The 24,017-nt window shown below is 40.9% G+C and overlaps 1 protein-coding gene across 1 annotated transcript; it reads right to left on the minus strand.

Moving 5' to 3' along the window:
* Nucleotides 1-10,675: 10,675 nt before the first annotated feature.
* ltn1 (listerin E3 ubiquitin protein ligase 1) lies at nucleotides 10,676-23,702 on the minus strand. The gene is made up of 32 exons (XM_056398135.1): nucleotides 23,549-23,702; nucleotides 23,125-23,331; nucleotides 22,752-22,850; nucleotides 22,277-22,507; nucleotides 22,126-22,178; nucleotides 21,824-22,004; nucleotides 21,092-21,265; nucleotides 20,648-20,838; nucleotides 20,100-20,247; nucleotides 19,748-20,005; nucleotides 19,254-19,565; nucleotides 18,800-19,018; nucleotides 18,665-18,706; nucleotides 18,375-18,564; nucleotides 18,005-18,244; nucleotides 17,764-17,917; nucleotides 17,516-17,666; nucleotides 17,161-17,371; nucleotides 16,889-17,045; nucleotides 15,788-15,901; nucleotides 15,544-15,671; nucleotides 15,314-15,449; nucleotides 15,067-15,211; nucleotides 14,581-14,794; nucleotides 14,088-14,325; nucleotides 13,878-13,955; nucleotides 13,603-13,789; nucleotides 13,254-13,419; nucleotides 12,938-13,149; nucleotides 12,258-12,452; nucleotides 11,938-12,105; nucleotides 10,676-11,473 (listed from the first exon to the last, which is right to left on the minus strand). Exons 1-32 carry the CDS (start codon nucleotides 23,588-23,590, stop codon nucleotides 11,411-11,413), a joined length of 5,304 nt encoding a protein of 1,767 aa, XP_056254110.1. The 5' UTR covers nucleotides 23,591-23,702; the 3' UTR covers nucleotides 10,676-11,410.
* Between the last annotated feature and the right edge of the window lie 315 nt (nucleotides 23,703-24,017).

Genomic DNA, 24,017 nt, shown 5'->3' on the forward strand with positions numbered 1-24,017 from the left:
ACACTTAGAAAAGGGAGGGGTAGGGTATTCACTTGATTGCAATCTGCAAACTCTCCACTAGATGCCACTAAATGCTACACACTGGTCCTTTAAAATCCTACATTTCAAATTCATTTATGATCAGACAACTTTTTAGTTTCCCATGGGTCTATTACCACATTATTTTGCAGCAGGGCTGGTGTCAATAATGTTTCAAAGTCAATCTTCCTGACTGAATAGGGTATACATATGTATTCCCGGCATGTGCGGTGCACCCTGTGGTAGGGTTCCTGTCAGAAATGCTCTCAGTCATTCTTTGGGACTTAATGTGATTGACATGTCACACACAAGGTCACTGAAAGCCTTTGTAAAAATGAGACTGCAACAAAAAAAGGAGTGTATATACTGTATTCTCTGCACAATCTCTACAATATCAGCAAACATATGTTAACAGTTTTGTATGTAATCAACAGTATAATAATAATATACTAAATTCATAAAACACTGCTGTCTGGATGTCCTTATTTAACTTTTCCCAACACAGATGCACTTTTCCTCCATAAAAATATCCCTCGCAATAAATCATATTGGGAGGACGGAGACACTAACAACAAACTAGCTTTTTATTGCTTCACTAAGTGCATGCTGACTGGACAAGATAAAGTGCCTAAAAAGGAGAGAATGTGGGACTGTTTGCATTAAAGCACTCTATTAACAGATTTAACTCTGACAAAACAAAAAGTAAAGATTTGTACAGTCACAGTTTAAATACTCCTCCTGTGTTCGCTCTCCGACTAGACTCATAGTGCAATAAAATTCACATTCACATTACCACAGATGCTGGTTCATGTTCAGGCCTATCTGACAATGGCAGCAAAATGTTGGTTGATGTTGACAGTCTAGATAGCGTGTGTGTGTGTGTGTGTGTGTGTGTGTGTGTGTGTGTTTGTATGTGTTTGAAGAGTGAAAGAGAGAGACAATGAAAGGAGGAGGGGTATCGGCTTGTAGTTCTGTCCGTGTTCATGCATTCATGCATGTGCGCAGTGTGTGTCTGTGCGTTCGTACATGGGAATTTGATTGTGTACATCTTTGTGACTTCTGCATGGAAATCAACAATAACATTATAACCCAGGGGAGCCTATTAAAGAGTCGGTCTCTCCATTGTGTGTGTGTGTGTGTGTGTGTGTGTGTGTGTGTGTGTGTTAAAAATAGGAACCTTGTGTTAGAGTGATGGGTGAACTTCCCCAGCTTACTCAGGGGGAATCAATTAAAATGAGAATATATTTTTTTGTTATTATTATTATTTTATTGCACTTCCTTCACGTGCAGTACAAGGACTCAGGCGCAGGCCTCAACCATAGTGTGTGTGTGTGTGTGTGTGTGTGTGTGTGTGTGTGTGAGTTTGTCTGAAATATCCTACAAAAGGACTGAATCGGTTTTCTCAGTGCAAATAACTCGACATTCCTGGATATAAAATGTGTTATTGATTGTGAGAAAACCATCTATGCGTCACACAATGGTGCCTCAAATCAAAACAACCTTTTAAATCCTTTATGGTCAATTTAACTGTTGTTGTCATCACTGTAGATACTCCTGTACATTTTCTGTACTGGGTAAACGTTTCGAATCCTTACAAAAACAAAAGAAACATGGCTGAAATGAGGCGATGACACACTCATTTTGAAAAGAAGCTCTCTAAATCCTAAAAAAAATGTAACGCAACGACTAGAAAGGAATGAGTGAAGGAGCCATCCCCAACAATAGTGGAATCCAAATAAAGGTACAGTCAGCCACCTTCACGACATACCATCCTACATGTTTCATTGGCGGTACTATGATCTTTTAATAGAGTGTGGTGTGCTATCACAGTGGGACAGCTGTGCAGCCATGTCGCTGAAGCATACTACCACAGTGACACCATGCTAATTCGACTGTCAGCATGTTCATTATAATACAAGAGAAAACGGGACAGAGGGACAGAATCACATTCTGTTCTGGTAAAATCCACCAAAGATGTCTGGTGTAGTAGCACGGTGCTCAAACACAGCACATTACAGTAATGACAGGGTCGCTTATCTTCAATATTGCATGCAGAAACCGCACGAGATTACTGCCAGTCAAACAGAGAAGGACACATCTGAATGACTGCAATTCAATTTATTGTTTGTGTGTGTGTGTGTGTGTGTGTGTGTGTGTGTTTGTGTGTGTGTATGTTTTGTTTAAACACTTTTTTTTTTCTTTTTTTTTTACTGAAAGAATCAACCCAAGATGATTTATAAAGTGTTTTATGTTCTCTTGAGCAAGTGAAGCCGAACATAATCGAACGCAAGAGTGTGTAAAAGTAAGTTGCACAGTTAAAACGTGTCACCAGATTAGCGAAATCAACAGTATACAGTAACTTCTAAACATGATTTACTATTCATTAGCTCCCTGTGAGTATAACGGTTGATAACGTCAGTCACAATGGGGCATCTTTGTCTTTAGTTAGTTCAAATAAATCCAAAAGTGTATCCCTATTTCTACTGATAAAGCCTCAATTGAACTTTTGTGTAGTGATGTATTTGTATAGATTGTTACTGATAATCCATATAGTATCCATAATCTGATTTGTAGCCAATAGTTCACCTATTTAAATAGTTTGAAAGTATAAATTCTGGACATTTCTTTCTTTTGTCTTTCTCTGTTGAGGCCTGATAAAGGCCTGTGTTTGGGCCAAAGTATTCCTCCAGCAGTCAATGTTTTGAGTTCAGACAGTTTGCTGGGAGTCTGCCATTTTATCTTGTCCTCTTTGTTCTTTTAAAGTACTGCATGTTCACACCTTAACTCAGTTTGTAATAAATTAAAATGGCAGTGAGATGAATTGATAAACAGGTGAGGGAACTGGGGTGATTGTTTACTTGGGTTTCAGTAATCATGAATCTGATTTGCATATTCAGCAATAACATTGAGATGGATGCTTACTAAGCTTGCTAGTGTCAATATGATTTAACAAAAGTGCAAACACAGCAAACAGCGGCCTAAGTATGAACCGTAAAAATACACGATAAATGTGAAATGTTGAATATGCGATGTCAGCGCAAATGGTGTGAACAATGTTCCGCCACCAGAATCTGTAATTTAGTTGTTCTCTTTTTACTAAAGCCCTTTGTACAAACTCCTAAAATTAAGTTGTTCCATAAACTTGTATTATCAGATTATTTGGTTCAATACCTGCTGCTAATGTATCTATCCCTGCTAAAAGCCTGAAATAAAAATGAGAGATGCGACAATTACCAAAAACCAACCAAAGTTGCAGTTAGGCAGTTTGGAAGTTTGGCTGACATTAGATATTGTAATTAGATGCTGTGTCCTGTATGAGGTTCTTTATGGGCCTTGTTTTTTCTTGCCTTGTCATTACTACATTACATTGTTGTGATTATATGTTTTAGACTATTTTGTTATGTGTAGCTTATTGAGTGTCAGTGTGCTGGTGATGTGCGCACAGGAGTGAGTTTTCACTGTTATCACAGTTTAACCATTGCCCTTTAAAACAGGCTGACAGTTCATACAGAAACACTCATATAAGGGAATGGCATCTGAAATAAACTACATCTCAACATTGGCTTTTTTTTTTCTTGGGTTTGGAGGATTTGGAGGACCTGCTGTGTTGTTTCCATCAGCTGTTTATCTGTGCACAGTAGGCAAACTATCTAATGCACTTTTCTGTTAGATGCCAAAGCAATTTTGCTTTACTTCCTCTTCAGCAAACCAAAGCACACTGCAATGCAATGATATAATCTTTATTTTTATGAAGATTCTATCAAAAGAGATTTAACTACACCATGTTGGCTTAAAGAAAGCAACTCAATCTACTGGAATCTGTATCCCTACAAACCACTTCCTTATTTATGCTGCTGTTGCAGTCGGGTGCATTATGCTGTTAATTTGAAGACAGAAGCTTACAGCAACCAGCGGGACTCCACTTCACAGCTCTCACACTTGAGCCTCAAATGGCATTACTAACTCTGTAATCTAATCACTGGCCAGTGTAGTAATGCGGTCCACAGCACAAGCCCCAGGAAACTCCTGGGCATACAAGCAATTAATTAACTTAATTGCATGGTTAACTTAATTGATTACCTTGTTATTTTGCTAGCCTTGATATGGCTCCATTGCACAGTGAGATAATGTAGACATAATGTGAGTATTAGCCCATAGGCGGCATTGGCTTCAGATATTTATCTCTCCTCCCTGTCTGCTCCTGATTCACCCACTGAAATACCAAAGTGTCCTAGTTGTGCAGTGAATGAGTAATTGATGTCAAATTATCATTCCATTACCATAAGCTTAATTAGTTTTATTTATTAGCCATTAGCTGAATACATCCAATCCAACACAAAAATGATAAGCGGGGCATATGAGGGCATATGTGCATGAGTACTGCTGACTGGTGTCAGCATGACTGATTCGTGTTAATGTCACAAAGATAAAGGTAGAACACAGCAGAGGAATAAATTATGTTTCAGATCAGCCAATAATGGGCTCCTTTTATAGGGAATATACAGTAGAGTGATAGCTCAGATATAACTGATCTAAAACTTAAGTGTTACAAGAGAGTTGTTCTTTCAGACAGAGAAAAAGAGAGATAAAGTATTGTGCATGTATCTCTCAGTGTGAAGGTTGGTAAAGCCAGAGGCATTTATCATTGGAATGAGTTGGCCTCAGATGTGGCCTCAGACAACTGTCATATCAACACTGCTTTAGGGCAGGGCAGCCAGCTTCTCTCTTTTCAACACCCATCTCTCCACTCTTCATCCCCCACTCCCTGCTCCAGTTCTCCATTATCTCGTTGCCTCTCCTCTCTGTCTTCCCTGTCTGACTTGTCCTAATCTCCCCTTCTTCCCCTCTGCTCACTCATCTCCATTCTTTTTCTCGGTCTCACACTGTTCCTCCTTCTTCTCTCTCCTCCAGTTTTCCGTCTGCTGTGTGTATGAGGGATGACTCTTCCTCCTGGCCTGAGTATATTAGCTCCCCGGCCTCACTCTTTCCTGACAGCTCCGACCTTGTTAGAACCGGAGAGTGAAGATGTCCACTTTTACAGCAGTAAAAAGCTGCAAGGGCAGCTGGATGACTTTTTTTTACCTTTTAGTTTTACCCTTGAAGACGGATGTACATAAACACATCATCATCAGGGGATGATCATTAAGGAGAGAGCTGCCAGCGCCAAAACATCTCACTTCAAAACTCCATGTGTGTCTATTTTTATCTGAAGGACTACAACTGGGATTTTGAAATTCTTTCCTAAACTTCTTTTGTTGAAAACTTTCCCTTAATGCCACATAATGGCTTGGTGAATAAGTGGCACCACCCACCTCACAGGCACACCTTGATTTTTACTCTTCTTATAAAAACCAATTACCACACTCTATCATGCTCCATGGCACCATTAAATGAGCTCATTAAGTACCTTTAGGATTACAAATCAAAGTAATTGGCAATTAGGATTTACCTAATTGTGTGAAACTTCAAGGATCTGATGTTTTCTCACTTAGTTTATGGCACAGCACAGGGCCATATCATGCTGTATACTTGTTTAGAAGCTATGCCATTCTGATGATTGATGCGGACAAGCAGAACCAACCTGGATCAGATTTTGATATACTTACCACAGTAAATACTGCAGCTGAAGAGAGAGGGACAGGTAGTCCAATAACTAAAAAAGTTTAACTTATGCCTCTCTGAGTAATGTGAGCAAAGATATCAGGTCAACCTTGATGTCAAAGTGAGAAAATTACAAATTATCTTTGTTTTTTTTCTTAAAATGATACCTTGCAAAATAAATCAATAAATAACTGTCTTTTGAGATAAAAATAGTTCACAGCCATGCTAGCACTTCTGTGAAGCTGTACTAAGGCATGCAGATAAGCTATGTTTGCCATGTCCACCAACTTATTTTAGCGTGTTATCATGCAAACAGTTAACTGGAAGGGTAGTCAGAGAGCCCAGGCCAAGGCCAATGTCAAACAGCATACACCAGACTTCAGAGAAAAAAAAAATGTACATCACAGTAAATGATCCGGATCTGCCCCCAAATTGAATGGATTCTTCCCTGGCTCGTGCCTCATCCCTCCACCAAGTTCGGTCCAAGTCGGCCCCGTACTTTTTGCGTAATCCTGCTGACAAATAAACAGACACGGGTGAAAGCATAACCTCCTTGGCGGATGGTAATTAGCACTAAACACAAAGTACAGTTGAGGCTGATGGGAATTCTTTTAACAGGTATTTGGTCATTAACCAAAGCTCTGGATCAAGTGGAATTTTGACCCAGTGATGGCGCCAAATGAGAAGTTAAAAGGTTAAAGATCAACGTGAATTCGAGAATTCATGATTGCCTGTACCAAAATTCATGGTGATTCATGAAGTTGTTGTTGAGACATTTCACTCAATACTACAAATTTCAACTTCATGGTGGCACCGGAGGAAAAGTTTTAATGATGGGAAAAGATTATCAAAGCGGGACCAACATGTTCAAATGAATTGCAGTATGATGATGAGTTTGATTTTGGTAACTGTGTTTTCCTCTCCTCTGTGTGTTAAATGCCTGGTTACTTTACAGCGTGATGTATCGAAACACCCTCGGGCTTTGCTAAGGAAACACCAACCTCTCTGAAACAGTGTGGCCATTTAAATAGAACAGTAAATCAAATTTTGCCACAGGGAGTAGAAGTCCATTTTCTTTGCCTCTATAACAATATATAGAGCATTTGTACAATATATGGACATGCCTGTGGGTTTCTCTAAATTTAGGGAGGGGGGCATGATAGAGGTCTGTGCTGTGTGAACTCTCGTTGCCTAATTGCTACCTCTGCACTGTGAGTCATAAAGAGTGCACAGTAGATCCATCCCCGATACAAGAATAACACTGCAGTGTGAAGCCTTACTGTCCCTATTCCCTGCCTCTGTTTAGCTCATGTGCAGGAGCGAACACACACAACCTAAAATATTCAGGAAGTAACGCTCATGTGTTTGTCCTAGTTGCATCTCAAAGGATTTGGTCATGCTCAGATTCCTTTTACAGTCCTTATGTTCTGTTATTTCCATGTCGACTTTGGGTGGGTGGGGGGGCACTTTGGTTGACTGAAGCTACATGCAGAGGGCTTTCTGGTAGAACACAAAAGTGCACAGCCAGTGTTATTTGTAGGCAGACCTTGGCTGCTGGTGCATGACTGTGAACTTAAGCAGTGCTTCAGAATTCTTAAATAGTCCTCTGTCATGCATTGCCCTTGGACTGATAAGTTTCATCATTGGGAAGAGTTAGGTCAGTTGGGCTCCAAATGCACTTGAGAAAGTGTTCAGCGGTGGTCATATAATATTGGATGGATTGGCCGCTTTGCAGTCATTCTGATAAAATGTTCATAAATGTATATTTAATGTGTAATAGGCACACAAATATAATGTACAGACATTTGCACCTATAATGAGTGCTGAAACCATTCTAAAGGAATTCTTTCTTTTACTGTGACAAAATAATATTACGTGCACGTTCTAATGTTTATTGACTTTCTCATTTTGATTTCTTGAAATAAAGAATTTTCTCTTTAAATCTTCTCGCCGTGGTTTTGAATCACAGCCAGAGTCATTTGAAAACAGCACACTCAGCCACCTGCTCTTTGGTGTCCTCCATTGCTGCTATAACATGGCAGCAGTAATAGAAAACCATAAAAGGCCTGTATGTGATGACAGAGTAATAACAGTAGATTTAAACTGTGGCAGACCAGGCAGCCCTTCCCAGCCATAATGACTAACAGAAATGCATGTCTAGGAGCAAATAGATTGAGGTCAATAATCATTGTTTATTACCTTCATTATATGAAAACAGCAAATGTTAATAAAATTGATCATTTTGCTTTTGAGTTGAGTGCAGTTGCGGAAAATAGCCCCGATAGAATTGAATTGTAAAGTTTCCTGCTTTGGTTCAGGATAAATGAACCCAATAAATTCCCAGGATTACATTCAAATTCAGGTATTGATTGTATGCTGTGTGTAATTTTATACAACGTGCTATATGATGGGAAACATGGGAGAGAGATGGAGGAGGAGAGGGAGACTGGTTACACAGAGGGAAATAAAATGTCTGCAGGATTCATTTCAATAGAACTAATATCATCAGAGTCAAACTGACAGGCACATGTACATACACAAAACACACACACACACACACACACACACACACACACAGACACAGACACAGACACACACACAAAACACACACACACAAATTCAAAGCCATTTCCCATGCTGAGCAGTTGCCTGCAGTGTTGAGGAGTGGTGCAACTGGGATGGGACCAGCCGCCTACAAATGGCTCAGAATGCTAATAGCCTTACAAATGGGTCAGGGAGAGCTAAATGAGAGCTAACTAGGCTTGGCTAATTATGAAATAACCAAGCCTCCACCAATCAGGTTGGAAGGCCAGAAAGGCCAGTGAACTGAGTGGTTGAAGACAGGTTGGCGTCTAATTAGCTTCTGCTAGTACAGCAGTTTCATACAAGTGGGTCAGTGTTAAGATGATGGTTAATGGATGGATGGCATCGCAAGCACTTTCAGTATAAAGAAAAGGAAACATGTAGAGTATTCGATGTGCTCTTCGGCTTTTTCACCAAATGAAATCAAATCATAATCTTCACCACCTGGTCCAACACACATAAATCACTATTTGATGTCTGATCCTTTGGTTGGATTCAATTATTAGACAAATTCAGTTTTTCTAATAGGAAACTAGTTCAGTCTTTTCAAGAACTCTCAAAATCAGTTTGTTTGCGTGTATAAATTAACGTTTGGAACATTAATGTCTGTTTCCAGCTATTTTCGGAATGGTTGACATCAGCGATTTCCATCCTGACTGGCACCCCTGCCCTGAAAACTATTTACATCCTCCCAGTCAAGTCTGTCAGCAACGTTTAACCTGGGTCTCCAGCTATCGTATCAGACAGGTTTCAGCATCTTGGCTGAATTTATTCATCAAATTCATTTGAGTAATTAAAGATGACACGTTAATAATCCCTGTGGGATCTCTTATTAATTCCTGTTTAAAATTGCATATTAATTATTTGGATGAAATGAAAAACTATTTGTCTGAAAAGCCAGAAGACGGAAAATTTAACAACAAAAATTTGATCTTTGTAGGTAATTTAATCCCTCTAGAGAGTCAGAAACACTAATCCTTTTTTTTTTCTTCACTGGTTAATATGTACATCTCCTCAAACAGTGGTTTTATTTCTCCAAGCGATGTCTTGTGATAATGCTGCCATCTTCTGGTGAGGATTGACCTAGATTATGAAAAGAACAGGCGGCACACAAGGCTGTACTGTAGTTCATAACATTTGCACCACTGCTTAATCAAGCAGATAATGAGCAGTAAGATTTGAGGCCGTCGGCATGGGTGCGTGTGTGCGTGTGTGTGTGTGTCTAAAGTCGTGACAGACGGGAATTTCAGTATAAATATTTATGCCTGGCAAACAGATCAATGGTTATTAAAAAGGTCAAGGGCAGATGATGATGGATGCTGGCTGTATGTATTGATAAATTATGACCACATTAATGAATTACAAATGCACACATGCTTGCACACACACATCGAAGACAGACCAAATGATGGGGATTAATTCATTGATCATGCTTAATCTGTCATAATTAATTCCATAGGAACAACAGTGATGAGAGCAAGCCTCCATTAAAACAGATAAATTATTCAACATGAGGAGGAGGTGGATCCGAGATAAATGAGCGTAGGAGACTGGTGCCAGCAGTCACAGGCTGAGGTTAATTACAGTCTTTTCTTGGAAACTAACACAGGTTAACTTACAGTAACAGTTATATGGAAATATCATACGCCTGTAATTGGAGGCCCAGGTTAACACAACAGTTCACGGAAGCACTTGGGTTTTATTATAGTTGACTTTGAATAAAGTTATGTAAGATTCAGTGACGGTATAAAATAACGGATCCACTTGTTTGTTGGTAGCAAAGTGGGAGAGGGTCCCAGTTGAATCGAATCGCCAACCAGGTGTTAAGTCCCTACAGGTTTATCCGTTCAGCTTCATACACATTTCCCTGGATTGTTTCTTTTGTGATCATTAAGATATTATACTAACAGAATTTAAGACCTGGAAACTGCAATAGCTTAGATAATGATTGTCATTAACATATAAAAGAGGCTAGCTTTGGCAAAGTTACTACTTATTAAAAAGGTATTAGGTGTATAACAATACACCTGGGGCAAAATGTATAAACCTTTACGGATCCAAGAGTAAAGGTCTGTGTATGCAGGTAGAAATATGCATGAGCAGTCTGTGCTAGATTTATTTATCCCTGCATATGCATTGTTCTGTATTACACAATTCAGTCATTGGAAAAATGTATGCAGTGTACTTTGTTCTGTAAAATCCTGTAAAGCTGCTAAGCCACGACAAGACTATTGGTGGTACAGAGCTTCGACACTACTCACTGTAGTCTCTCACATTCAGATCAGCACTCAAAAATATTTGTATTCGTTTGCAAGGCATGCATGAAGGTACACATTCTAATGACAAATTAGTTTTAGATAAATATCAGTTTCTGTGTGGAACATGGCTTTCATTTTTTTTTTTTTTTTTTATGTGTATTCTTTCTTTGATCCCTGTTGCAAGTGCAGAATACAAAACAAACTGCATCCATTAATTATATCCATCCACTTGTATTTTATTTCCGGCATCATTTACAGCTTTATGCAGGCACAGGGGAAGATGCATTTTATTAGGTTTTTGATATCTCTGAGCGATGTCATTTTGAAATTAAAAACCGACCTAAACAAGTTTCTCCTTCCCGCTTTTCATAGGTGATCTCACCATGTGACAGTGGTATAAGGCATGTCACTAATCAGACATAATCTTTTTACACTCCTAAATATTAGGAAATATTTGTAAAATCTGTATTGGGCATTGCATTACTTAGACCATCATTTTTTTGTTCAGTTTGTATAATTACTTATTTAGACAGATGTTAAAACACCTGGGCAGCTTTGGTTTTCCCAACTTTGTGATTCAGCCGCTTTACACATCTGCACGTTTCAAGAGATAAAAAATTAAGTCAAAAAAAAAAAAAAAAAGATAAAAACGGAAAAAACATCAGCAGGGCGCTTCTGATGCTGCGTATATACAGTACAGCAAAGCACTGGTCTAAACAAACTGTTGACAGCTATTTAACCCACACTAATGAATATGGACCTCACTAGATTTTGAACTGTACTTCAGATTCCACTGAGGAACCAAACAACGCCTGTCATTTCGGTCAGAAAAAAAGCCTCAGAGAGAGAGAACGTCAGCCCACATTGTGATGTAATAAATTTCTTCACAACCTTCTGCATGTAATCACAATCGATCCAGTCCTGGTTGATAGAAGAATCAAGACGGCGAGTTAGAAGAAGGTCTCTCTGCACAGTGGACAGGTGGACTTGTTGCTGGAAGTGAACCATTTGTACTGTAGAAAGATGAGAAGAACGACAAGAACATAACGTCAAAAAAAAAAAAAAAAAAAAAAGCTATGTTCAATTTATATGTCGTAAGGCATTTAATGGTATTTGTGAGATGTAAGATGGAAAGTGTATGTGACACAACCAGTAGTGAGCTGTGGATTTATGAATTAAAACCTTCAATTAAGTCCAAGAAAGACGAAAAATGCTTATGAAATATCTTTGTACTGGACAAACTAAAATTTGTTGCAAATGATATTGTTCTCTCTCTCTTTGTTATGATGACTGATCAAAGATCAAAAAAAAAAAAAAAATATATATATATATATATATATATGCATATATATATGCATATATATATACTCCAAGTGTATCAATGCTAATAGTTCCTCTACCATCTCCAGAGAGGCACTGAAGATGTGGACAGCCCACCCCTGGTTGTAACATGATGACATGTACGCCTATAACTCACCAAACACGCCGAGTGGAATTTCTTTTTGCAGGTGCGGCAAGCTTTCTTAGGCAGGGAGTAGTTGGAGCCGTGGATAACAGAGAAGCAGATCATACAATCCTCTATTCCCTCAAAGCGTTTATCCACGTTGTTCTTCCACAGAGCCAGGCCCTCCATTATACTGCCGTTCTACACACACAAACACACAATTACATCTTTTTGGGATTGTTTCATCCTCTTTTGTCTTTTTTTTTTTTTAAATCCCTTTTTGTTCCCCCACAGCCACCTAGGCTTGTATTCTTCAAGAAAACTACACCAACTTCTTTCATTTATGTGTCTACCTGATGTGTGAGGTAGGTGCTCAGTTGCAGCATCCAGTTCCTCCACTGCTGTACGGCAACACCAACGCGCCTCCCACTCTCTACAGTGATAGTGCCTAGAGGGTAGTTCTGTGGTAGCTGAATCACCAACTCGATGAAGATGTCATCCACAGAATAGGTAGCAATCACCTCCCGCGCTGCTGAGCGGGCCTTCACCTGGAGCAATGAGATAAATAAACAAATACACTGGATGTCTGTGCCACTGGGAGTCTTTCAGTCAAACAATCACACACCTGCTTCACAAGCCAACGCCAGGATCAGAGTTGATGATTTCAAATGAACAGGAACTATTGTTGCTACATCATTATACTGCAAATGTGATGCAGGTACGGCGCCAAAGGATTTGTTCAATTTAAATGATTATCACGCCTATCAACTTCGTGGCAATTTCTTGGATATCAGATATGCTGGTGTCTGGGTAAGTTAAAAAATCTTAAGACGGTCGCTGCAGATGAGATGAAAAATGGGAACAATAAATACATTTAAAAATAAATTTAAAAAAAAGCCCCACCATCCTCCATTACTGCATAAACAATTTGTCTGCTTTCATTAAATCTGACATTTTAGGTAACCTTAAACTGGTACAAGCTGTAGTTACAGACACACACACACACAGAGGAGCAAGGCAACAGCTGACTTACAGTCATGCTGTCAAACATTTGAGTGCTGGAGTGGACAGAGGAGATCTCCTGAGCCGAGAGAACAGGACTGACGTATTTAATCGTGAACCTCTCCACAGCTGCGCTCACTCTCTTCTCCTGGCTGTTCCACCACAGCCGCACCATGGCAGGCAAGTCCTGCACTGTGCTGTAGTATACACTGCAAGCCAGGTGAGGGAGTTCCCAGTCACATTCTGCAGACAAAGAAACACAGGAGGGGGGAAATCTAAGCTTGTTTACTTTTCACATTCATGTACAGAGAACTGCGTGTTTGTGTTTGTGTGTGTGATGTACTTACTGTCTACAGCCAGTGACAGACTCTCCGTAAAGAAGGTTTTGGTCTCCTTTGTCTCTCCCCCCTGCCCTGGGTAGACGGGGTTCTCAGGCATCAGTTTGAAGAGGTGAAGGAGGAGCTTGTTAAGGGAGCAGCTTCTCTTCAGATACTGGGCATAATGAGCACGCAGCTGGAGGTACATCAGAAGAGCAGTCAATACTGTGACAATACTTTCATATAAACACAACAGATATCAAAGCACATTCTCACCTTGAAACGTATAAATGAGCTTCTGTACACATTCATATACTCAAAGTCTACAGTCGCAACCAGTAAAGAAAAAGCAGCCGTATTGTTCTGAAACAAGACTCACGTGAGAGGGTGAGGATTTAAAAAATGTGAGCAGGAGCTTCCAGGCCAGCAGGTAACCCAGGATGCAGGAGTACTCCACACTGAAAGGCTGGACCACTGCAAACTCTCCTACTTGAACCCCGGCCAGGATATTGTCGCACAGCTCCTCACAGGTCGACAGGATGGCCATAAGAGAAGCTGGAGGAGAACTGAACGCAAAACCCAAAGGTGAGAGAGTATCATTAAAAAATATAATCTATACTAAGAAATAAAGGGGGTCTCCCTCCTTTGACTTACAGACATGGCTCATCTCCATCATCAATAGATTTGCTGTTGTCTCCTTCTCCATCACACTCAGGCAGCTGAGGCATGACCCTGTATTGACAATAAGCACGTTTAATTTCAACACAGTACTAGAGCAGTTTGTAGCAGATCTTTTTTCTGTTACTTAAAGGAAACCCACTTTTGTGTACTGATACACACTCAAAAAAAAAAAAAAACCCTCACTTTTCCAAAAGGTTGTAGACGGTGATCTGCAGAGGTCTGGCCTTAAATAGCAGCAGAGGACAGAACGTGTTGAGGAGCGTCTGGAGGGGCTCTGGCAGGTTTGTCTTCTGGTCTGCTATGAACTGTGGCGGCAGGGAGTTCTGGTTTAGCTGCTGCACAGGCACATATGTCAGAGCCACGCCGGCTGACTCCAGCACCGCCGACGGGAACGCAGGATCATCCGGTTCAGTGAAGGTATCTACATTTAGACAGCAAACACACAAAAGGACGGTGATCCATGAAATACGGACTGTAACATACTGTACTTAAACATTCTCACTTACTCCATTTGCTTGCATACTACACTGTACAGGTTTGGAACACAGTCAAATACATGTAAACGCTGATCATTTAGCAACTACCTTACTAACATATTAGAGAAGTTTTGGTGCTTCCCTTTTTAAAGTTTCCCAGAGACTGAGTCAAAACCTCCTAAAATAAAATTCACACACACCTGTAATATTGACAGGAAGAGGCAACAGCAGGTTGTAGATTCCCTCTACAAAGAATTCTGTCCATTCAGTTGCCAGTTCTGACGGCAGCTCCTGCAGAACGTCAGGCGAGGACGATCCAAAGAACTGGTTCAGCTTCACTATCAGTGCAGCATTCTCACACACAAACAGCTGCACCCATGGGTTCCATAGGCTGCTCACGTTCTCGCTGGCAGTCTGAGATAGGAAGCAAGCAAAGTCGGACGTAATGAGTGACTGCAAATAGATAGTTGTTGATAATGTTTAACCAAAACAGAAATTATTTGTAGCATATATTTGTAGTAAAAAGTAGCATGGTGAGCTACAAGTAGAAGAAGTTCAAGAAAAAAAAACACCCTGCTCTAATGTCCTGGAACTCAATCTTTGCCAGCTCTTGGAGGCAATACTCTGTGGCTGACCTCTGACCTCAAAGTCACAAACATCAGCAATATGCATTATTTCTGTCTCACCTCCAACCAGGCTAACATAGAGCAGAGCAGGAAGTCCCACTGGCTGCTGCCAAGAACTGTCGGACAACGGGCCACCAGCCAGGACAGGAAACGCATCATTTCCACAGCAAGGTTTAACTGTTCAGCAGTTGCTTTAGAGAGGTCACTGAAAGAGAAGGACGTGACAAATTTAGGTATGTTGGTAGATATAGTAGATCGAGGGATATAACAAAAAAAAAAAAAAAATCAGTGTGTGTGATTAACTTACCTGCTAAAGAGGAACCAGTCCTCCTTGCTGTTCCTCCACTCCATCACCGTGGCCATGATAGCCTGCATAACCTCCTCTTCTATTTCTGTGTTGGCTTCTAGACAGCACAGCAGCACCACCAGACACCCATACACATCTGTGACACACAGCCCAGAATTATTATTGGCATGGTTCAAGTTCAAAAGTGCCCAAGTATATATTTCTGTGTGCATGTGTTTGTGTATTCTCACTGTCATCCTCTTGCCAGTTGATTATTCCAGCAGTAGCCAGAGCGACGAGAGTCTCTCTGTCTTTTATAGTCATAGTGGGACAGAGCACCTGGAGCGTGCTCAGTTTGCTTTGAGTCACTGGGAACAAACTGATCAAACACAGACAGTGTTCAACATACAACATAGTGGTATGAGTGGCTACATAATGGCTCTGAATGTGAAATCCAAAGCCATTCAAAATGAATTAAACATATAAATGACTGACCTGTCTACACTGCCGTAAAGCTTCCTCACGGTTGCGCTGCCAGTGGCTGCCAAGTTGTTGGTGTGGATGTAGTTTTCTAGAGTCAGAGACCATAGACCTCCATCCTCCACTGACCTACAAGGTAACAATGCAATACACGATATGTTCAGTTCATATTGTTTCAAATTACTTCTTTGGAGAAAAACATACATACAAATCAGTGCTGATGACTTCTCTCTTTAGAAGCGGATATATTTATTAAATTTTCTTTAAAAGTTGTTTTTTTGTAATCAGCTATTTTTCATTGATTGCCATTTAATGTATAGTCTACAGTGTTTCCCCTGGTATGGAGTAGTAGCCATTAAGAATTATTCATTCTTAACTGTCTTAACTGTGTTTTTTCATTTGCATCACCCCACTGTTACCAAACACTGAAGTGTTCATTTACTAAAATGTATGGTAAAATAAGTTACTTAACAGATTCCCTCACAGAAATATTAACAATCTCCTATCTTTGTATCAAAGTGGATCTTCCAAATGCTGTTGATTTCACATATGCGTTTCCTTGTGTATTCCTATCAATTGAGTGCGTTTGCTGTAACATTACTGTGCAATACTGCACGTGAAATTGCAGGATTTGACAAATGGTAATCCTGAACACGTGACCAGCATTGCTTGCTTCATTGTTGACATCTACCTGGGGTGTGATGTTATAATCACTGTGCAATCATTATCAGGTAAGCGCAAAGTTTCTTGTTTATATGCTTTACTCACAGGTGTGATCTGACTTGGATATGAATTGTCTGTAGTGCAAAATAATGTAACTTTGGTTTCTGGAGAGATTAGACTATCCTCTTCTCTCTTCCTCTCATCTCATAAACAAAGAGAAATCAGCAGCAGTCATGTTTCAATAACGCCTTTGTAAGGTGCATATAGGGGAAACACTGGTCCTATAACGTAACCATATCCATGTCATTTGAAGGGGCTCCATGGATCCAGGCAACTGGCAGCTCTCTTTATGTAGAAAATCATATCATATGTTGAGTGTGGGTTTGTTTTGGCTTATTCTGCCAAGTGCTCTTCCAATCCACTCTTGATCAAAAATCACCCAGTGAAGCTCACATTGAGTAGAGAGTCTCCAACAGGCGTTTCATTGAAACCTCGCTGTAGAGTCCTTCTGACAGTCCCCAGTCAGTCAGCAGGCTGTGATAGGCAGACACTACGGTGGGGCTGTACTCTACCTCCTTACACCACTGCAGTGCATACAGCAGCTCTGATGCTGTCAAACAAAACACATACATATACAAACATATTAAACAGGATCATAGATTGACATACACATAAATATATGAAAAACACAGTTACAGAAACGTCCTGTGTGTATGTGTGTGTACCTGTGCACTTAAGGTCTGGCAGGTGTGAATGACATTGCGCCTCCTCTTGGTCACGAGGTATGGCTGCAACAGTCCTGGCCACCCTCCCTAACAGGGCACAGGCACACAGGTGGGCTGGCAGCCCGTTTGGCACCTTAAACTTCCAGATGTTCATGGAGGGTTTTTCACAAACTCCTCTGTGACGGCTGGTCAATAACGGTGTTTTGATCCACTGCAGAGGACAGAAAAAAGGGGAACACCACCACATGAATGTCAAGTGTTTTGTGTGAAGGATTTAATGAATGCATAACCAATGCATGGTAGGGCCTGAATTAGTTATTTTCCTTGAGGAAGGATGACAAAATGGCTGACTCACCTGAGGAGGTAAGGCCTGCCTGACTCTTGTCCATTCCGTCTGGCTCGGCGTCAATAGGGTGAAGAACTGGACAAGGAGCGAGGAGTCTTGATCGCAGACAGATATGATTGTCTCCACTAGGCTCTGTACAGCCAGAGCTAGAACCTGTAAACTAAAACATAACACCAAGAGGAGTTGGGACACATTCTTCTGATATGGTTGCACCGATTCCCACACAATGAACTACACCAGAGGATGGTTTTTGTTACCTTTTAATGTCCAGAGAGACGGTGAGTAGTTGGTTTCTCACCCAAACGGCTGCACTGTGCAGGAAACCGCCTTCCTTGACTTCATATTCCGAGTGTTGGACCAATGACTGGACCCCAGCAACACACACTTTCCTTAGCTTATCTAAAAGTGAGTCTTTGAAAGTAATATCAACACAAATTAGTTACTCAGCTTACCTGTCACGTACAGTACATATGTTTTGAGCAATGTGTTAGTATCTACCAGACAGGTGAGTGTGTGTTTGATCTTGGGCGGTGAGTTGGAAGACACTGAGCAAGAGTTCCTCAGCAGAGAGGAGCAGAAGACAGTCTTGTACAGAAGAGAAGAACGTGGAGGCGACATCACAGATGAAGGAGATGAGTGGCTCCATGTTGCCTGCATCTGACAGACTCTTGGTCTCAGACAGAGTGGCGTGGAGCTTCTCTAAGATCTTCTCCATGTACACCTCCCCTATCAGAGGCTCTGTGCAGGTAAAACAGATCAAAACTATTATTATATAGTTTGGTGACAGATATCAAAATCCACAAATGTGCATTTAGAGTCCAGCGGAAAGGTACTTTTCTGAACAAAAATAGTATTTGTTTCTGTTCACCATTGTTGATGTGTTGAGAGAGGACCAGGCTGATGAGCTTCCAGCTGTGGCTGCTTGGAGAGGAGGTCGAACTGGGAGAGCAGCGTTCCACTTTGCACAGCTCCTCAGTCAATCCCAGCAGCCGCTCGCCCAGAACTGAACCTTTCAGCCAATCACTGCAGCTCTTAACAGTCTGAGGATCCGCACATGCCTAACAGGACAGATAGACAGACATTTACAACAGTGCAAATGTGGTGTATAGGCAGGTAATAAACTTTGACTGAAGTCTGTATGAACAGGATGACACATACCTTCTGTACAATTTGCAGGATAATTCCCCACTGTAGATCCATCTAGAGAGGAGAGTGAAGAGGAGGCATTAAAGTTGGCGCTACGACAAAAGAGGCATCATCATGCTGCACATAAGAGATGTAATTTTGTGTTACCGTGGTGATGTGGTTGAGTATGCGGGTGGTCTCCTGCCGGCTGCAGCAGTATAGTGAGCTGAAGACCATCTCCACCAGGTGCTCGGTGTCTCTGCGCCCCTTCTCGGCCAGCCACACCACCACCCGCTCTAGCAGGAACTGCATTGCTGGATTTTTCATATTCAGTTCATCTGTCTGCTCACTGTCCTTTGTTATTCTATCGTCCAATTCCACCAATGTCTAAGATGAGCACAGTTTGTGGAAGAGGTTAGTTGCATCAAATAAGAGCTGTTAGAACTGACTTTTCATTATTTAATTAAAAAGACTATACCAGTGTATTTGCATGTTTTGCTGCGTTAATTAAAAACTGCAAATACTTTACTATTTCTCACAGATTTGGCCATTACAAAGACAAATTCATAGGGTGTAAAAATCCTGTAGATGACACTGAAACAAATTGTCAAGTATGACTTACACTGAAGACCCTCTGTGTGTGGAAGGACCGCAGGAGGAGGGAGAGGAAAACCAGATGTCTCTCCGAGTTTGTCTCAATCACGTGGACCAGGCACAGTTGTGCCAGCTGACACACTACATCCTCAAAACGCTGGATCTTTAGGGATCCAAATGCTTTCTCATTCGCAAGCTCTGGTGGCGTCTGCACCGGCTTCTCTACATCATCCCCCTCAACTCCAGTTTTTTCATTGTCCTCCGGCTTAGACAAACAGATCTTGACAGATTTCTTCTTCTGGATGTGCTTTCTGTTTACTCTCTCAGGGTAACGCATCACCTGGAGACAAAAGAGAAAGTGAGAATAGATTTATTTAAGGATTGTATTTGTGTGTGTGTGTGTTTCACTTTAAGACATGACTGGCTCTGACAGCCATATTGATTTGCTGTATCCTTACTGTCAACATGGAGATTTCAGTGGGGAGTATGTCTGAAACAGAGATTCTGCTAAACTAAACTCACCTGCAGCAAGGTGGCTACCCCTTCCAATGCCTGGGGGTCTGCTTCCTCCTTGTCAACGTAACGCACAAAGAGAAGACCAAGCTCCTCCCAGAAGTCTGCCAGAAGCCCTTGGAAGACATCCATGCTGTCATTGGTTTCACCTTCGCTTTGTAAACCTGCCCTCTTCTCCCAGGAAATGAGCATTTCGGTGACCAAAAGGAAGAGAGGACCATTCTGAAGGGAGGGATTTCCCAGAGCCTTTTCTAGTAGTGGTAAGAGCTATAAAGAGGCAAAACCATAATGATGTAAGAAATGTAGAGACTTCAATAGATTTGACAGGATGGGAAAAATATGTGTGACGGTGTGATCCCACCTGCTGTGAAATAAACATGGTCCTTATTCTTCTGTGATCCTCCTCTTTTTCTGTGTTGTGCATTATGCAGTACCTCAAGCACTCAACAACAGAAGATACTATAACTGCACTTTCCGATGGACTTATCGCTGCGCGCTCACTAGAAAGGCTAAAACAGACAAACAGATGGTGTAAGGCAGGAATTCTGATATGGTTGAAATCAGTATCACAATATTAACGAAAGTGATGAGTAGACATTTTTGCATGTAAAATCATGTAATGTGGTTTGCTCGTTATTCGTAATCATGAATCGTAAATCTGTTTGCAATTTTCCTGCTACAGCTCAGCACCCTGGCAGATGAACAAGCATACAGCCGTACACAGGACTATGCAATATACTCTGTATGACAAATTTTAAATGTCAGATGAAGGCAAAATCAATTTTTTTTTTAAATAATAACTTATTCCTTAATGCAATGAAATGCGGACCAATGTAGATCAGGAAAAAATTAATTTTCACAATGCAGTTCCCTGAAAATGTGACACACACACACACACACACAAATTACCCTTGTGTGAGGGAAGTGAAGAATGTGGTATAGAAGTCCAAGGTGGGATCAGTGACCTGTTGGGGCAGTTTGCTGAGGAGCAGCATCAGATTAGGGTGGAGAGCTTTAGCCATCCCTTTGCCACCCTCTCTTAGTAGAGCCCAGAGTTTGGGTAGGAAGCCCTTCTTGGCATTCACATGTGTCCAGCAATCCTGGAACAGGAACAAAAATATCAAAGATATAACTTAACTATAAACTGGCTCAACAAAAAATTAAACACATCTACTTTGGTATGTATACATTTGTGACTCTACCAGTGCTGGTTACTATAACTCTTTCTTGCACCACTGTAAGTAAGTCTACTGTGATACTATAGAGGGTAGACAACACTACAAAACACCTGACAATATATAACGGCATGAGTATTATTGTATATGTGAGGTCATCCTTTAAACACAAGCTTACAGGGATCGTAGACACAACATGAAGAACAGCTTCCCACACAGGAGGCAGCACTACAGGATCTGTGTCATCAATGCTTAGGAGAACAGCAGGGCAGAGTCGCGCTGCTTCAGCCTGCGCCAGCGCTGGAGTGAACTCACAGAGAGCGCACACCATCTCGAAAAATGCCCCTCGCACCTGTGGAGCAACATTTAGCAGTAGTTAGAGAAAGATCTTCTTCACAACAGGTTATTGCATGTATATTAGGTGGCATGTGGCAGCACAATCTTTCACATTGTTTTATCATTGTATGTTACAGTCAACTCAACAAGTGTAGGTTTGGGGTAGACTGAGTAACAAAAAATGAACTACAAAGAATGAATTAACCTTATAGAATAAATAAATTCTATATAATCATTTCTTCTCTACATTTAGCCTTCACATGTAAATAAAGCCACAGTAACAATGGCACACAAATAAATAAGCAAACCACACACAAAAAGTCACTAAGGACATTTGGAATTACAGGGGGAACCTGATGGCCTCTTAACAGTGAAGTTATCACATTTTAACCCTCACAATCTTTGCAAACTAGAAACTTTTATTAAAATGAATTATGAATATATGAAGAAAAAGAGTGCTTAATTTTATTTGAGTAAAACTCATTATGAGTATGCCAGATGAACAAATTCATGGTTTAGGTATACGCATTCTATCATCTGTTATAAGCTCTGCAGTCCTGTTTGATAACGGTACCTGTGGTGTCTTGTGCTTGCTGTACTTCCAGAACTTCCCAGAGTTTACAAGATGTGCTAGTCTTTGCTCCAGGGCCTCCCTGTCATTCTGGAGGAGCAGGGACAGCAGTCTCTTCACCCCCAGCAGAGAGCTGGTCAGCATGCGCACATATTTGGATTCTCTCTCCTCCTCTGTTACACTTCTAGAGAACAGGGGAAAGTGACAGTGCCTCAGCAAAGATGCTAATAGAGTATATTTCCATTGCGCATATACAATGAGAGGAATAGACACTGAAGTTATAATGAGCTAAACTGATAACTTACTGTGGATCGCTCAGTGTGTCTGCCGTTTCTTTTAACAAAATCTCTTGAAGTACCTGCAGAATAAAAATAACTATTTAATTGAGTTCAATTTAGCTCATGAGATTAAAGTGCGAATCCCCTTGTCCACACTAAAGCCATCACAACTACTTACATTCAAGATCTCATCCTTACAGAAGCTGAGAGCCTCAGGCTGTTTAGCGGGTGAAAAAGCAGCCTGAAAGGCCTGGCATGCAGCAGAGGCTGCAGGTGTGTAAGTATCACACTGGGACAAAATCCAGTGGCCCATCAAGCTCTTCAGAAAGGGGGCCAAGCTGCGACGTACTTTCAGCACCAGCTGCTCAAAAGCCTGCTGGGTGGCCTCCCTGATACGACGATCGTGATCCTGACAGACATAATGATGAAGACAAAACTGTTGTAATGTACACACAACAAAGATTTTTCCCATCATGTTCTGTAGAAGTGGGATACTTTCCTTTCATTTGATAAGAATGACAGGATAGTTCAAGATCTATGATGGTGTTTGTTTGAGTATAACAGATGCAATATTTCCAGAATGTGGAGAGTAATCAGACACTGATACAAAAAAGTAATTTCTTGAATGCATGGTGCATGTATGGTCAGCTCACCACTGATATCTTGCAGTAAATCCTTGGCCAGTATGGCAGGACCCCTTTAACCTCTTCAGCATCCCGTTCCTGACACATTGACCCAAAGTCCTGCACAGCCTGGGAAGAGTACACATTATGAAAACACACGCCTGAACCAAAAAAAACAATTGGGATGAATTTAGCAAAAGAAACTGCTTTTCAAGTTACATGTATGCTGTATTTTGTTATTTGAACTGTCAGTTTGTGGCATAGATGTTTAAGTACTTAAAATGCTAATTGTGCATTAGATGTGTTGTATTCTGCATAGATTTTGTGTACATGTTGAACTTTGTGTGCCTTGCAGCAAGTAGAACTTCCCTAAGACCACAATTAAGTTAAAGTTTGATTTTACTTTCAGTCTGGTGACAACATCCCTCTTCGAAAGTTTCCTGAGCACCAGGCGGAAGTCAGGATCTACCAGGTTGTCTATCTCCTCCGCGCCGTGGACAGCGGGGACGTAACTCAGCTCCGAAGTGACCGTTGAATCAAAGCCCACAAACCCCGGGATGACACCACCCTCCCGGGTCAGTACCTCAGCAGCCCGGCCGCTACTCGACGGCTAGCAGCAGGAGAGAAAAGTATGGTTATAGAAAATTCTAACAAAAGTTATACCGTTAGGGAGACGGAAACGTTGTGGTTATAAAACAGCTGGGGCAGCACTGCCACATGCAGCGTGTTAGCTGTTAACGTGAAGTTTACATTAGCTTCTGCTAAGGGTTTGTTGCTAGCAATCCTACTTTACGATTGTATGTTAGCTTACGGATAATAGTACTTACCCGAACATTTCCTTTAGTTCGCTGTTTATTCTTACCCCCCATGGGTACGTCGTACTCTTAAAGGTATCCGTTTCTTACAGTAACTTAGTTGGTATTTGTGTTGGCAGTATTAAGTAACCGTGGATCTCAGAGTGAAAGCCACTGATCATGCAGAACTGACAACTTCCTGTCTACATCTTTCAAAATAAAGCGTCATCCTCACAAATTTGTATTAGAAAAAAAAAAAACTATTGCCCTTAGTCAACCTTAGTGTTCAATGGTGGTACCATTTGGTGACAAACCAGTTTAATATTTAACACACACACCAGTTCCCAGGGAAAACTGTTCACACTGATGTCTGTGGATTATTTAGAATGAACAAGATAAGACATGTATGACCTTAAATGTATCCACCATTGAAATCCAATAACAGCTTATAGATCAAAACAAAAAATAATAATAAGTACATAAAATAAATAAATGTGATAAA

This window comes from Seriola aureovittata, chromosome 15 (assembly GCF_021018895.1).
Source record: "Seriola aureovittata isolate HTS-2021-v1 ecotype China chromosome 15, ASM2101889v1, whole genome shotgun sequence".
NCBI lineage: Eukaryota > Metazoa > Chordata > Actinopteri > Carangiformes > Carangidae > Seriola > Seriola aureovittata.